The sequence below is a fragment of the Salarias fasciatus genome, assembly GCF_902148845.1.
Source record: "Salarias fasciatus chromosome 23 unlocalized genomic scaffold, fSalaFa1.1 super_scaffold_20, whole genome shotgun sequence".
Taxonomy (NCBI): Eukaryota; Metazoa; Chordata; class Actinopteri; order Blenniiformes; family Blenniidae; genus Salarias; species Salarias fasciatus.
Genome location: NW_021941230.1, coordinates 8,760,433 through 8,772,000, shown reverse-complemented (window position 1 = coordinate 8,772,000; position 11,568 = coordinate 8,760,433). Strand labels below are relative to the sequence as shown.

Here is an 11,568-nt window from a genome sequence, read left to right as displayed (position 1 = left end):
CAGGCACGGACAAGTGCGTCGCTCCTTCTCCTCCTCCTTCCTTCCTTCCTTCCCTCACACGGACTCCCTCAGTCTCTGCGCGACGTGCGCGCGGACCGGTAATCTTCTTGTCTCGCGGCCGCGGGAGCTTTTCTCCCCGTGACGTCACGCGCAGCCAGGTGGTGTGTGTGTGTGTGTGTCTGGAGGTCTGCGCATGCGCGCTCCGCCGCGCTCAGCGTGTAATTGATTGGATGCTTTGGTTAATTATAGGATTATTGATTAGTTTGCTCTGATGGCGCGACTGATACAACGTTAATGTGTGGTGGAACTGCGCAAGGTGTGAATCCTCAGCTTCAGCACGAGAGTTTTTCTGCAATTGATCACCAATATTCCTGATTTTTAATCAATTGATTACTTCTTCCCCGATATTTAGTGTATTTAATCTGCACAGACGTGCCAATGTATGAGTCATTTTATAACATTTAATCTACACTGATGGTAAATGTAGATGTCAGCATAGTTCATCAATCTATCTATCTATCTATCTATCTATGTATCTGTCAATAATTCAGTATATTACATGTGAAATACACTTTATAAGACTTTTTTTGAAGAGTTGTTATCCAACTATAAGTTTTATAGCAAAAGTTAATTGCAGTCCAAAAGTTCTATTTAGATTTATTGAGCTTCTATTGTAATATCGAGTTATTACAATCATAAGTTAAATGCATGAAAATGCAAAATACAAAATCAAAATACAGTGAATATGTATGGAATATTAAACGCAGTATATATGAGGCTGGAACATTGGAATTTGAGTAAATATCAGGGGTAATTTGAAATTATGATTGAGAAAAAAATCTGATAGTCTTTTTATATTTCCAGAAGAATTAATGTAGAATTGTTTTGCTCCCTAATGTCAATTTTTCATGTGTGCCATCTTCTGTGCAGTGGGTGAGGAGGATACTGTCCAGGGTGTCCAGGAAACAACCTGGACAGGTCACCAGCCCACCGTAGAGCCACACACAATAACAAACAACCTCACACAATCACATTCACACCTAGGACCAATTTAGGGTCACAAATTAACCTCACATGCACACACGGGCAAAATGTGCAAACTCCACACAGAAAAGCCCAGCCACTGTTTGGACTCAGACTTCCTCACACTGAGAGAGCACTAAGCACTGCTCCACTGTCCTATGATAACATTTTATGTATTTTTTTTTTAATTCTGGGGCACTTTTACAAATGTGATCACAACTTGATTAGACAGACTAATCATGACAAACAACAAACAGAAGCCAGAAACAAAAAGGTTAAAAGGACAAGGACATGAATGTAAAGCACGAAACTATGTTAAATGCTTCAATAAAGAATAAGAATACAGGTACAATAAGAAAAAATGCTACTTTACATGAAAGCAAGTTTGTAGAAATGTTTTTTTTTTCTATTACAGTTTTTATCTTTTTGTTTCTTGATTTTTATTTTTGCCATAATTTTACTCCAAAAGAACACATTTTATGTGAAATAATTAATTCTGGAGCCTGTGGGAATAATCAATACTGATTATTTGTTGAGGTCAGAAGGGTCAGAACCGAAATTGGAGGCGACAGGTTTCAGGGGGGAAATATTTTCATTCACTGGTCCTTTCCTTGTTTCCTGGAGACGCTTTTCGGCGGGTTTTATTGAAACACAATAATAAAGTTATTATAATAAGAATTATAACTTCCTGTTATCATATTCAAAATAAAATGTGAAGTATTATTTGTGAAGCCAGGTTAGGAAATCATGTCTTATTCTTTATATACAGCTGTATATTCTTTTCTGTTTGTGGAATACATACAATAAAGGCAGATGAGTGTTGACTTTAGAATGTATTGGTGATGAATTTTGTACAATCTGAGTCCCGTTTCATTTGAGGTGAGCGACTCTGTCTTACTTTGAAGGGCCAGACCGGATGTTCGTCTCCGCGCTCTTGTCCATTTGACTCCGCTTGTCAAAATGGCGCTGCTAGCGGTGGGAGGCTGGAGTTAGTCCGTCTTCTTCATCTCTCCACTCCTCGGGAAAACCCCCGGACATTTATCCGCGGGCAAGCATGGCAACCCTGGACCAGAAGTCCCCCAACGTGCTCCTCCAGAGCCTGTGCTGCAGGATCACGGGGAAAAGCGAAGGTAACATCAGTCGGCGTTAGCATGCTGCGCGCGACTGCATCACTCCAGCGAACCTCGTTCAAAAATGCCACCTTTTCACATTCATACCTCTTTTGGCGAGCACATGTAGTCCGTACATAATCTTAAATTACAGATCCATTATTTGGAGTTTCTTGAGGAATTCGGCTTACACATTTTCCTTTAATAACTCACCGAAACGTGAATAATTAAACGTTTTAGCCGGTTTACCCCGATTCAACCCGGGTATGTTTTTATGACGGAATCATGTCGGAAACGTTTTAAACTAAACTGAAGCGTCCGCACAACTTGAACCTGCGTTTATTCTTCGTTTGCCGGCTGCTTTTTATCACCTTTTTTTAAAAGCACCGAGTTGATCAGACACTGAGAGCCACTGGATTCGTTAGCTACTTCTGTAGCTGAGCGAGCGGGCTCCAAGCGGGGGCTCGGTCCGCGGCTGGCTCGGCTGGATGCTGCAGCTCCGACTCCAGCATCCGTCCGTGTCGAACGCACCGATGTCTCATTTAGGCGGATCAGCTCCGATGTCTCTGCGCCACGCGCCTCCACGTAGCTGGGTCCGCTGTGCAGCGTCTGCATGGCGATGGGATGCACCAGTGTGCAGCTAGCTGCAGGCCCCTGCAGGATGCAGGTTTAGCGTGTGTGATGATGGGAGAGACAGACGTCAGTCTCATCATCTGATGGTCAGTTCCTGCAGGCACATCACTATCTTCAAAGTAACATACTTTGCACCATCTTCGGACTACATGAGACAATTACATGCACCCCCTCAAAGTGTTTTTTTTTTTCCACAACCACCAGTCATTAATTTGTATTTGATGTTTTTTCCCCCCAGTTGACGTTGCCCACCAGTTCCAGTATGCAGTGCGAGTCATTGGCAGCAACTATGCCCCAACCATTGAAAGAGACGAGTTCCTGGTGTCGGAGAAGATCAAGAAAGAGTGTAAGTGGTGTTTGGATCCATCCATTCGTCCATGCTTTGTTGATGTAGGGGTGAGATCACGCACCAGGAAGCATAAAATTAATAGCAGGATATAGAATAGATCGGTTCATAATCACCCGTCAAACATGTCTGTTTTGAGGGAAGGTTGTAGAAGAAGGAAATTGCATTCCTATGTCACATCTAATTTTTGGGCTAAATCTGTTCATATCTATCTCCCTGGTGTTTTATTTATATATCTTTGTATGTGTATATATATATATATATATATATATATATATATATATATATATATATATATATATATACAGTATTCCCCGTGTGCACTTAAATTTTTTATGCTGGAGTCTTTTTCAGAGTAACGTGAAAGTCTTTATTGCACCATTGTAGCAAATCCCGGCGGACATTTCTAGTAAGCAAGGTAGCACCATTAGTGGAGAAACATTGATCCGAGCTTTGATGGAGACAATAAAGCAAAAATAGCACAACATTTACAGCGGTTTGCTCATTTCAGCATGTCGCAGGGACTCGTTAAGTATTTTCGTGAGCTTGTTTTGATTCTTACTGGGATTTTTTTTTTAAGTTAATTGTAGAAATGTTCTATAGAATTGAGATATGTCAGGTTCATGAGCTAACCCAGCTGCTCCCGTTGCAGTGCTGAAGCAGAGAAGGGAGGCGGACGCCGCTCTCTTCTCAGAGCTGCACAGAAAACTTCAGACACAGGTTGGTAATTCTTGTTTCTTCCTGGGCAGTTTTTAATTGTTTAAGCTGCGCAGAAACGGGTAAAGAATGTTGAAATATTGGTTTGTTTGTTTTTTTCATTTGCTGAACTCATTAATGGGCCTTTTCCTTCTGAATAGGGAGTTTTGAAGCATCGGTGGTCGGTCCTCTACCTGCTGCTCAGTCTTTGCGATGATCCCCGCAAGCCTTCCACCAGGGTGAGGGGGACACACACACACACACACACAGACACGCAAGCGTGGTGAAAGTTTGACGGCTTGTGACCAGAGATGTGCACCCGTTCGTTCAATCAGATGGGAAACTACGGCGCGCTGTTCGCCCAGGCCCTCCCGAGAGACTCCCACTCCACCCCGTTCTACTGCACCCGCCCCCAGAGCCTGGCCCTCAGCTACGGCGAGCGGGGCCTCTCCGCCAGCGTGGGCACCAGCGGGATTTCCAGCCTGGGCGTGTACACGCTGAACGGGCCCACGCCGACGCCGCAGTCCCTGCTGGCCGGGTGAGCCTCCTCAGATTTTTTTTTTAAATGTCACAGCGGTTGGTTTACGCTCAGATTTTAATGGATCCTTCATGGTGGTGGTGGGGGGGGGGGGGGGGGGGGGGGGGGGGGAACTCGATTAAGCTCCAAGTGCACTTCAACAAAACCCAAACCAAATACATGAATCAACCCTCTTGACCTGAAGCGCTCTGACGAGGACGCGGTTATTAATCCGAAGCGTCAGAAGGCCTTTTAATCCCATTAATCCCTATTAATAATGCAGGAGTGGGAACTCCTCGCTTCCACACATAAGAAAGAGCCTTTTAGCGTCGAGTTGTAATTCACGCCGTCGGATGATCGCAGCAACAGTTAAGTTTGTGTTTCAGTCAACCTCCCCAGGCCGCGGCCGCCGGCGCCCAGGCCCTGGGTTCACGGTTAGCCTGGGCTCTTCCCGTGAACTCTTCCCCTTCCTCGGCCATGGCGCCGCCCGCCTCCCGCCCGCCGCTCGGACCTCCAGCCCTCTCGTCCCGAGCGAGCCGACCGCACCGCGACGGCGACGCCACTGGTGAGTGACCCACCGACGTGGAGCACCGTGGAATGAACTGGATTCATATATATTTAATCCGGTGTCGCCTCGTTCTCTCCTGGTGCAGGCGAGGTCACCGAGGCCGCTCTGGTGCGAGACATCCTCTACGTCTTCCAGGGCATCGACGGCAAGTTCATCAAGATGAACGCCCAGGACAACTGCTACAAAATAGACGGCAAGGTACCGAGCTTCACGACGCTTTTTCCGCCGCGCTGATCCGTTCAGGAGATGCCAAGCGCGGTAACGCAGGGCGAGATCTGATGTCAAGGTTGTTGTTGTTGATCACGCCTCAACAGAACGCTCCCAACAGATCGATGTGAAGCTCTTTGGACGTTAGAAAGCAGTGACCTCTGCTTTCTTTCTCGTTTCGTCGAGCCCGTCGGTTCGTGTTACTCCCCCTTCTCGTCCCCGTTTGTTACATCGTCAATACAAGAGCCCGATATGGAGGTTGTCCCATACTGGCACTAAACATAGACTCCAGAAATAAACCCAGTGGAGGGATGGAGGTATTTCTGACTCTTGTCGGGCCACTTAACCTCTCCGCAAGGCTCCCTGCATAAAAGCTTTTTTTTTTTTTTTTTTTTTTTTTTTTTTTTGTTAAGCGGATGAAAATTTAATGCGTCGTTAAACGTGGCCTGCAGCAGGAAAAGGTCGAGCCGGGCACGGCGGGCGGATTATGTAAACGATGGTCTTACCTGCGTCGCAGTTTGTGTCTTCATCAGAACGTCGCTGTAAAAAGTGATTTTCAGTCTTCGTTCGCTCGTGTGTGTGTGTGTGTGTGTGTGTGTGTGTGTATGTGCGCTCCCTCGCCAGGCGGTGCTGTGCAAGTCCCTGAGGGACACCAGCGGCCGACTGGCCGAACTCGGCTGGCTCCACAACAAAGTCAGGAAGTACACAGACGCCAGGAGCCTGGACCGGGCCTTCGGATTGGTCGGACAGGTGCGTCTGAGTAAAGAACAATCGCAGCAGCGAGAGGAATTTATCCGTTACAACGCGACAAATGCAGTGACGCTCCTTTGTGCGTTTTCTCTCACGGCAGGGTTTCTGTGCGGCGCTCCACCAGGAGCTGAAGGAGTACTACAGGCTCCTCTCCGTCCTCCACTCTCAGGTAGACACGGCGGGCGGACTTTGGGGTTCTGTTCTGGGATCGGGTTGCTCGTTCCCGCCTGATTCCCCCCCCCCTCCGATTGCGTGTGCAGCTGCAGGTGGAGGACGACCAGGGCGTGACCGTTTGCACGGAGAGCAGCCTGACTCTCAGGAGGCTGCTGGTGTGGATGTACGACCCCAAAGTGCGACTCAAAACGCTGGCGGCCCTCGTCGACTTCTGCCAAGGTGGGCTGGACGCACGCTCGCGCACGCGGCCTTGTAGATTCGGACTTTTGTGCTGGAGTGTGAATTGCTTCTTCCCCCACCCCCCCAGGTCGAAAGGGAGGCGAGCTGGCCTCGGCCGTTCACGCTTACGGGAAAACGGGAGACCCTCAGATGCGAGCGCTGGTTCAGCACATCCTCAGCCTGGTGTCGCACCCCATCCTCAACTTCCTGTACAGGTGGATCTACGACGGGGAGCTGGAAGACACCTACCATGAGGTACGTCAAGCGGCGGCGCCGCGGAACGCACGAAGGGGAATTTACCGCTCCGACGTTTGACCCCCCCAATGAGAAAGAACATTAGCGACGGGAGGAAGAGGAGGAGGAATAAAAGAATGAGGAGCGGTGGGACAGCCTCTTAAATGAGAACTGATGAGAGGAGTGTAATGGCGAGCGCGCTGATGGATGCGTCTCCTTTACTTCTCCCCCGGCCTTTTCTCTCAAACGGGAGTATTTATCGCTTAGGAGTGGCCCGTGGCTTTAAGTGCCGCGTTTGAGAACACGGCGATAAAGTTACCAGAGCTTTCAGGAGTCTGTTGAAACACACCTGATGAACCGCAGCTGTAAATCGGACCTGAAAAGGGCAGAAGAACTAAAGAAGTGACTCGGCGTTTTCTGAAATGGAGCTTTAATATCCCCTCGTTCCTGATTTCCGTCTTTCTTTGTGATCTTTGCGTCTGCCGCAGTTTTTCGTGGCGTCGGATCCGAACGTGAAGACGGACCGCCTGTGGCACGACAAGTACTCCCTCAGGAAGTCCATGATCCCCTCCTTCATCACCATGGACCAGGCCCGCAAGGTCAGCGCTCCCTCTGCCCGTCACGACCTGCCCGGCCTGCGCACCGGGCGGAGTACGAGAGCGGCAGACAATTTTCTCTTTCCCCTTCCAGGTGCTGCTCATCGGGAAATCCATTAACTTCCTGCATCAGGTTTGCCACGACCGCACGCCGCCGGGGAAAATCACGCCAGCTTCCAAATCCACAGACACGCCTAAAGACGGTAAGCATTTCACCTGTAGCCTCGTCCTCTGACTCCCCTTGTCAGTTTCTTTATTTTTAAGTTCTACCTTCACCATATTGATACGATATTGACGTATGCTCGCGGACGGGCGGTGATCAATGCTCTTACCGCTTGCCGGCCCTGTCCTCCGCTTTTTTTTTTTGCGCGCGGAGAGGAACGAGGTTATACTTAGCGCTATTCTATTGATTCGGTTTGATCTGCAGCTTTTTGCAGGATGAGTCGAAGGGCGACGTGCTTCCTTCTCTCTTCCGGCGGCATATTTACGTAGCTGGAATCGGATTCGGTCAGATTTTTTTACGAGAAACTTTTTTTTGTTTGTTTGTTTGTTTCTCGTAGCCGCGGAGCTGCTGTCGGACCTGGAGGGGGCGTTCCAGGAGAAGATCGACGCGGCGTACTTCGACACCAGCAAGTACCTGCTGGACGTCCTCAACCACAACTACCTGCTGCTGGAGCACCTGCAGGCCATGAGGCGGTACCTGCTGCTGGGCCAGGGAGACTTCATCAGGCACCTCATGGACCTGCTCAAGTGAGACGCTTCTCAGTCGCCGGTATTCACAAGAACGGAAAGTTTTTTTGTTTTTTGTTTTTTTTTCGCTTTAACTCTCTCCGAACGCGTTCAGACCCGAGCTGGCCCGCGCCGCCACCACGCTCTACCAGCACAACCTGACCGGCATCCTGGAGACGGCGGTCAGAGCCACCAACGCCCAGTTCGATCACGCGGAGATCCTCAAGAGGCTGGACGTCCGCCTGCTGGAGGTGCGGACGAGCCTCGCTCTCTTTCGTTTCTTTTTAAGAGCGGCGCCTTAAAGCACTTTGACAGTTCCTGCGATCTTGTGTTGCGTTCAGGTGTCTCCTGGAGACACGGGCTGGGATGTGTTCAGTCTGGACTACCACGTCGACGGGCCGATTGCCACGGTAACACACACACACACACACACACACTCTGCAAAAACCTCCCAGTGTCATCGTTTTAATCGAACGTTGCTTTCGCTTCTCAGGTGTTCACGAGGGAGTGCATGAGCCACTACCTGCGCGTGTTCAACTTCCTGTGGCGGGCCAAAAGGATGGAGTACACGCTGACGGACATCTGGAAGGGACAGATGTGCAACGCCAAGCTGCTCAAAACCATGCCTGGTGGGGTGGGGGGGGAAATGCCAAAAGATCAACTTTGACTTTTCCGGAATCGTAAAACTTCCAGTCTGTCGTTAACGCCCCCCCCCCCCCCCCCCCCCTCCCCTTTTCCTTCCAGAGCTGTCTGGCGTGCTGCATCAGTGCCACATCCTGGCCTCCGAGATGGTCCACTTCATCCACCAGATGCAGTACTACATCACGTTCGAGGTCTGAACTATATCTGATCTTTAATGAAAGCGCGGTCACGTTCCCATGTAACACCTGTTTGTTTGTGTGTGTGTGTGTGTGTGTGTGTGTGTGCGCGTGTGTGTAGGTGCTGGAATGCTCCTGGGACGAGCTGTGGAACAAAGTGCAGCAGGCTCAGGACCTGGACCACATCATCGCCGCCCACGAAGTCTTCCTGGACACAATCATTTCAAGATGCCTGCTGGACAATAACAGCAGGGTAATAAAAAAAAATAAAAAAAACACACACACACACACTTTCTGTCCTACCCTGTCTCTCACGTTGCCGTCCCGTTCTCCCCAGTCTCTCCTGAACCAGCTGAGGGCCATATTCGAGCAGATCATCGAGTTCCAGAGCGCCCAGGACTCGCTGTACCGCTCGGCGCTGGAGGAGCTCGCCCTGCGTCTGCAGTACGAGGAGAAGAAGCAGCAGCGCGAGGAGGAGGTGAGGGAGGCTTCGTCTTTCTTCTTTTTACATTCTTGCAGGTGAACAAACGGGAGAGAAATGACGTCCGCCGACTGTGCCGATTCAGGGCGAGTGGGGAGTGACGGCCGAGCAGGAAGCCGAGGAGAAGCGGAGGATCCAGGAGTTCCAGGAGACCGTACCAAAGATGCGCTCGCAGCTCCGCATCCTCACCCACTTCTACCAGGTACCAGCGCCGCTCCCGCCGCCGCCATTCGCCTTCATTTGACGGATCTCCCCGTGAAAATGTGTCGTCTCCCCCCCCGACCTGCTTTCAGAGCATCGTCCAGCAGTTCCTGGTGCTGCTGATGACCAGCTCGGACGAGAGCCTGCGCTTCCTCAGCTTCCGGCTGGACTTCAACGAGCACTACAGGTTTTGTTTCCGTCTCCCCGCATCACGTTCGTCTCTCGCCGTTCCTCGCTAACCAGCAGGATCTCCCCCTCCCCCCCCCCCTGCAGGGCCAGAGAGCCGAGGCTGCGGGCCTCGCTGGGCGCCGCGCGCGGCCGGCGACCGTCCAACATCTGACGCGGCCGCGGCGCCGTGCCGACCAGCTCCGCCTGGCGCCGTGGGGAAACGCACGAGGCGCCGCATCGCACCAGGCCCCGCGGCGGACTTTAAAACGCTTCCCGGCAGGACGACGCTTTTTTTTTTTTTTTTTTTTTTTTTGGGGAGGCGAGCGAGCGATCCGGCCGTGTGAAAGCGGCAGACTCTCAAGCGCTCAAGCGAGATCCGCCAAAACACCATGGGAGACGCCGGGCGGAAACGCTTGCATCCGAGAGCGAGGAAGGGGCGGGTGGGTGACGAACGAATGCCGCCGTCCGACCGAGCTCCCCCCGAGTCACGCCGGGCCACCGCTCATGGCATGCCTTATTCACGAGGAGAAGCAAGACCTTTCTTCCTTCTTTTTTTTCCTTTCTTCCTTTCTTTCTTTCCTCAGTCCCAACACACAATATCTGTACATACGGTTTATGCAAACATGTACGTGTGTGTGTAATACGTCAGCAGCTCCCCGTCGCCGCCGCCGGAGCTCCGCTGATGCGAGTCCGAGTTTTCTTTTTTTTTTTTTTTTTTAAGAATTGAAATCAGAAAACGTGACTTTTCTCGCACGGACATAATGAGGCGCCGGGAGATATTGATCATTAATGATCAGCGTCGGCAGATCGGTACATCAGTGGAACTCCCAGTTCTTAAAAATCCAGGGTATTTTTGGTGGGAATCCAGTCATACAGACACAACTCTGCTGTGTTTTCCTCCCAGTATTAACCCCCTCCCTCCCAGTTTGTAGTTAGTTTGAAGTCTGGCACTTTTTATTTCTGTAAGAGACAGATTAATTTTTTTTTTTTTTACATGAATCTATTGGAACGTGATAAAGAAGAGAGTATAGCTGCGTATTTAAGTGAGGATTTTTTGACTATCATTAACTTGATATTGACTGATGGGATATTTCATCCTGACATGAACCTCAGAGCGTCGATCTATTTAAAAAAAATAAAAATAAAAATGATCCCCTTTTAGCCCAGTTCTGCCTGTAAAGTTCCGATAATCACCAGAATCAGAACTGCTGAGTCTCACAACTCTTTTGCTGGATTCCTTTGCGGGTTCCGGAAGCAATCTCAGTTCGCCATACAATCATTTCCACTTGAAATCAGATTGATTAAAACTTGTGCGTTTGTAAAAATCGATCTACTAATACAGACAAAACTTGAGACTCCTCATAAATCCGCCCACAGTTTGTCTCTAAAATGATGCTTTTCCCCTGGAAGTGACGTGACGGCGAATACGTTTTTTGTTTACGTGTGCAGATACACAGAATATTTCAGGGTTTTGTGTGTTTTTGTTTTTGTTTTTTTGTTTTTTTGCAGCATGCACCCTTGAGTTTAATCCCGGAGTGTGTGTGCGTGCGTGCTGTGATATTTTGACTTTTAATTTGTGTTGTCGGTGAAACAAACTGGTGCTGCATCTGGTCTCCAGACCGCGTTACTGCTTTCCGGCAAGGACGTTCCTCACACACACACACACACACACACACACACACACACGAGCATAAACAGGTGAATCCGACAGTTTGAACTCGTCTCTTTCTGTCTGTATATCCTCAACCTTGTATAGCACATAATGTATAGAGAATAGGGATACAAACCGTCCCGCGTCTTCTTTAATAAAGTGTTCTTTTCTAATCGAGTGTGTGTGTCTGTGTGTGTGTGTGTTGTGCTTTGCTGCTGAAGTGGACACTCCGGGCATCTCGGTGTGGAGCTGAATTAGTTTGAACTTGCTGCCACCTCCTGGAAAGATGACCGTCGTCACGAGAATCTCCGCTGAAGGTTTGGTTCAGTCATGAGAAAACATCCGAAAAGCCACTGATTTTTAGGCTGAATTGCAGAAAAGAAGTTGTCTTTCTGAGTCAAATTCCAAAGATTTAATTGAGTATGTTAATAACTTTAATGGCGTGCAT

At 49.4% G+C, this 11,568-nt stretch overlaps 1 protein-coding gene across 1 annotated transcript; it reads left to right on the top strand.

Moving 5' to 3' along the window:
* The first annotated feature begins 1,975 nt into the window (after window positions 1-1,975).
* tubgcp3 (tubulin gamma complex component 3) lies at window positions 1,976-11,302 on the top strand. The gene is made up of 23 exons (XM_030086114.1): window positions 1,976-2,153; window positions 3,004-3,111; window positions 3,764-3,831; window positions 3,969-4,046; window positions 4,143-4,345; window positions 4,711-4,889; window positions 4,978-5,090; window positions 5,724-5,849; window positions 5,950-6,018; window positions 6,110-6,242; window positions 6,331-6,497; window positions 6,965-7,075; window positions 7,167-7,275; window positions 7,633-7,822; window positions 7,917-8,052; window positions 8,143-8,211; window positions 8,295-8,430; window positions 8,546-8,634; window positions 8,741-8,872; window positions 8,957-9,097; window positions 9,186-9,302; window positions 9,394-9,488; window positions 9,575-11,302. Exons 1-23 carry the CDS (start codon window positions 2,078-2,080, stop codon window positions 9,639-9,641), a joined length of 2,712 nt encoding a protein of 903 aa, XP_029941974.1. The 5' UTR covers window positions 1,976-2,077; the 3' UTR covers window positions 9,642-11,302.
* Window positions 11,303-11,568: the final 266 nt, after the last annotated feature.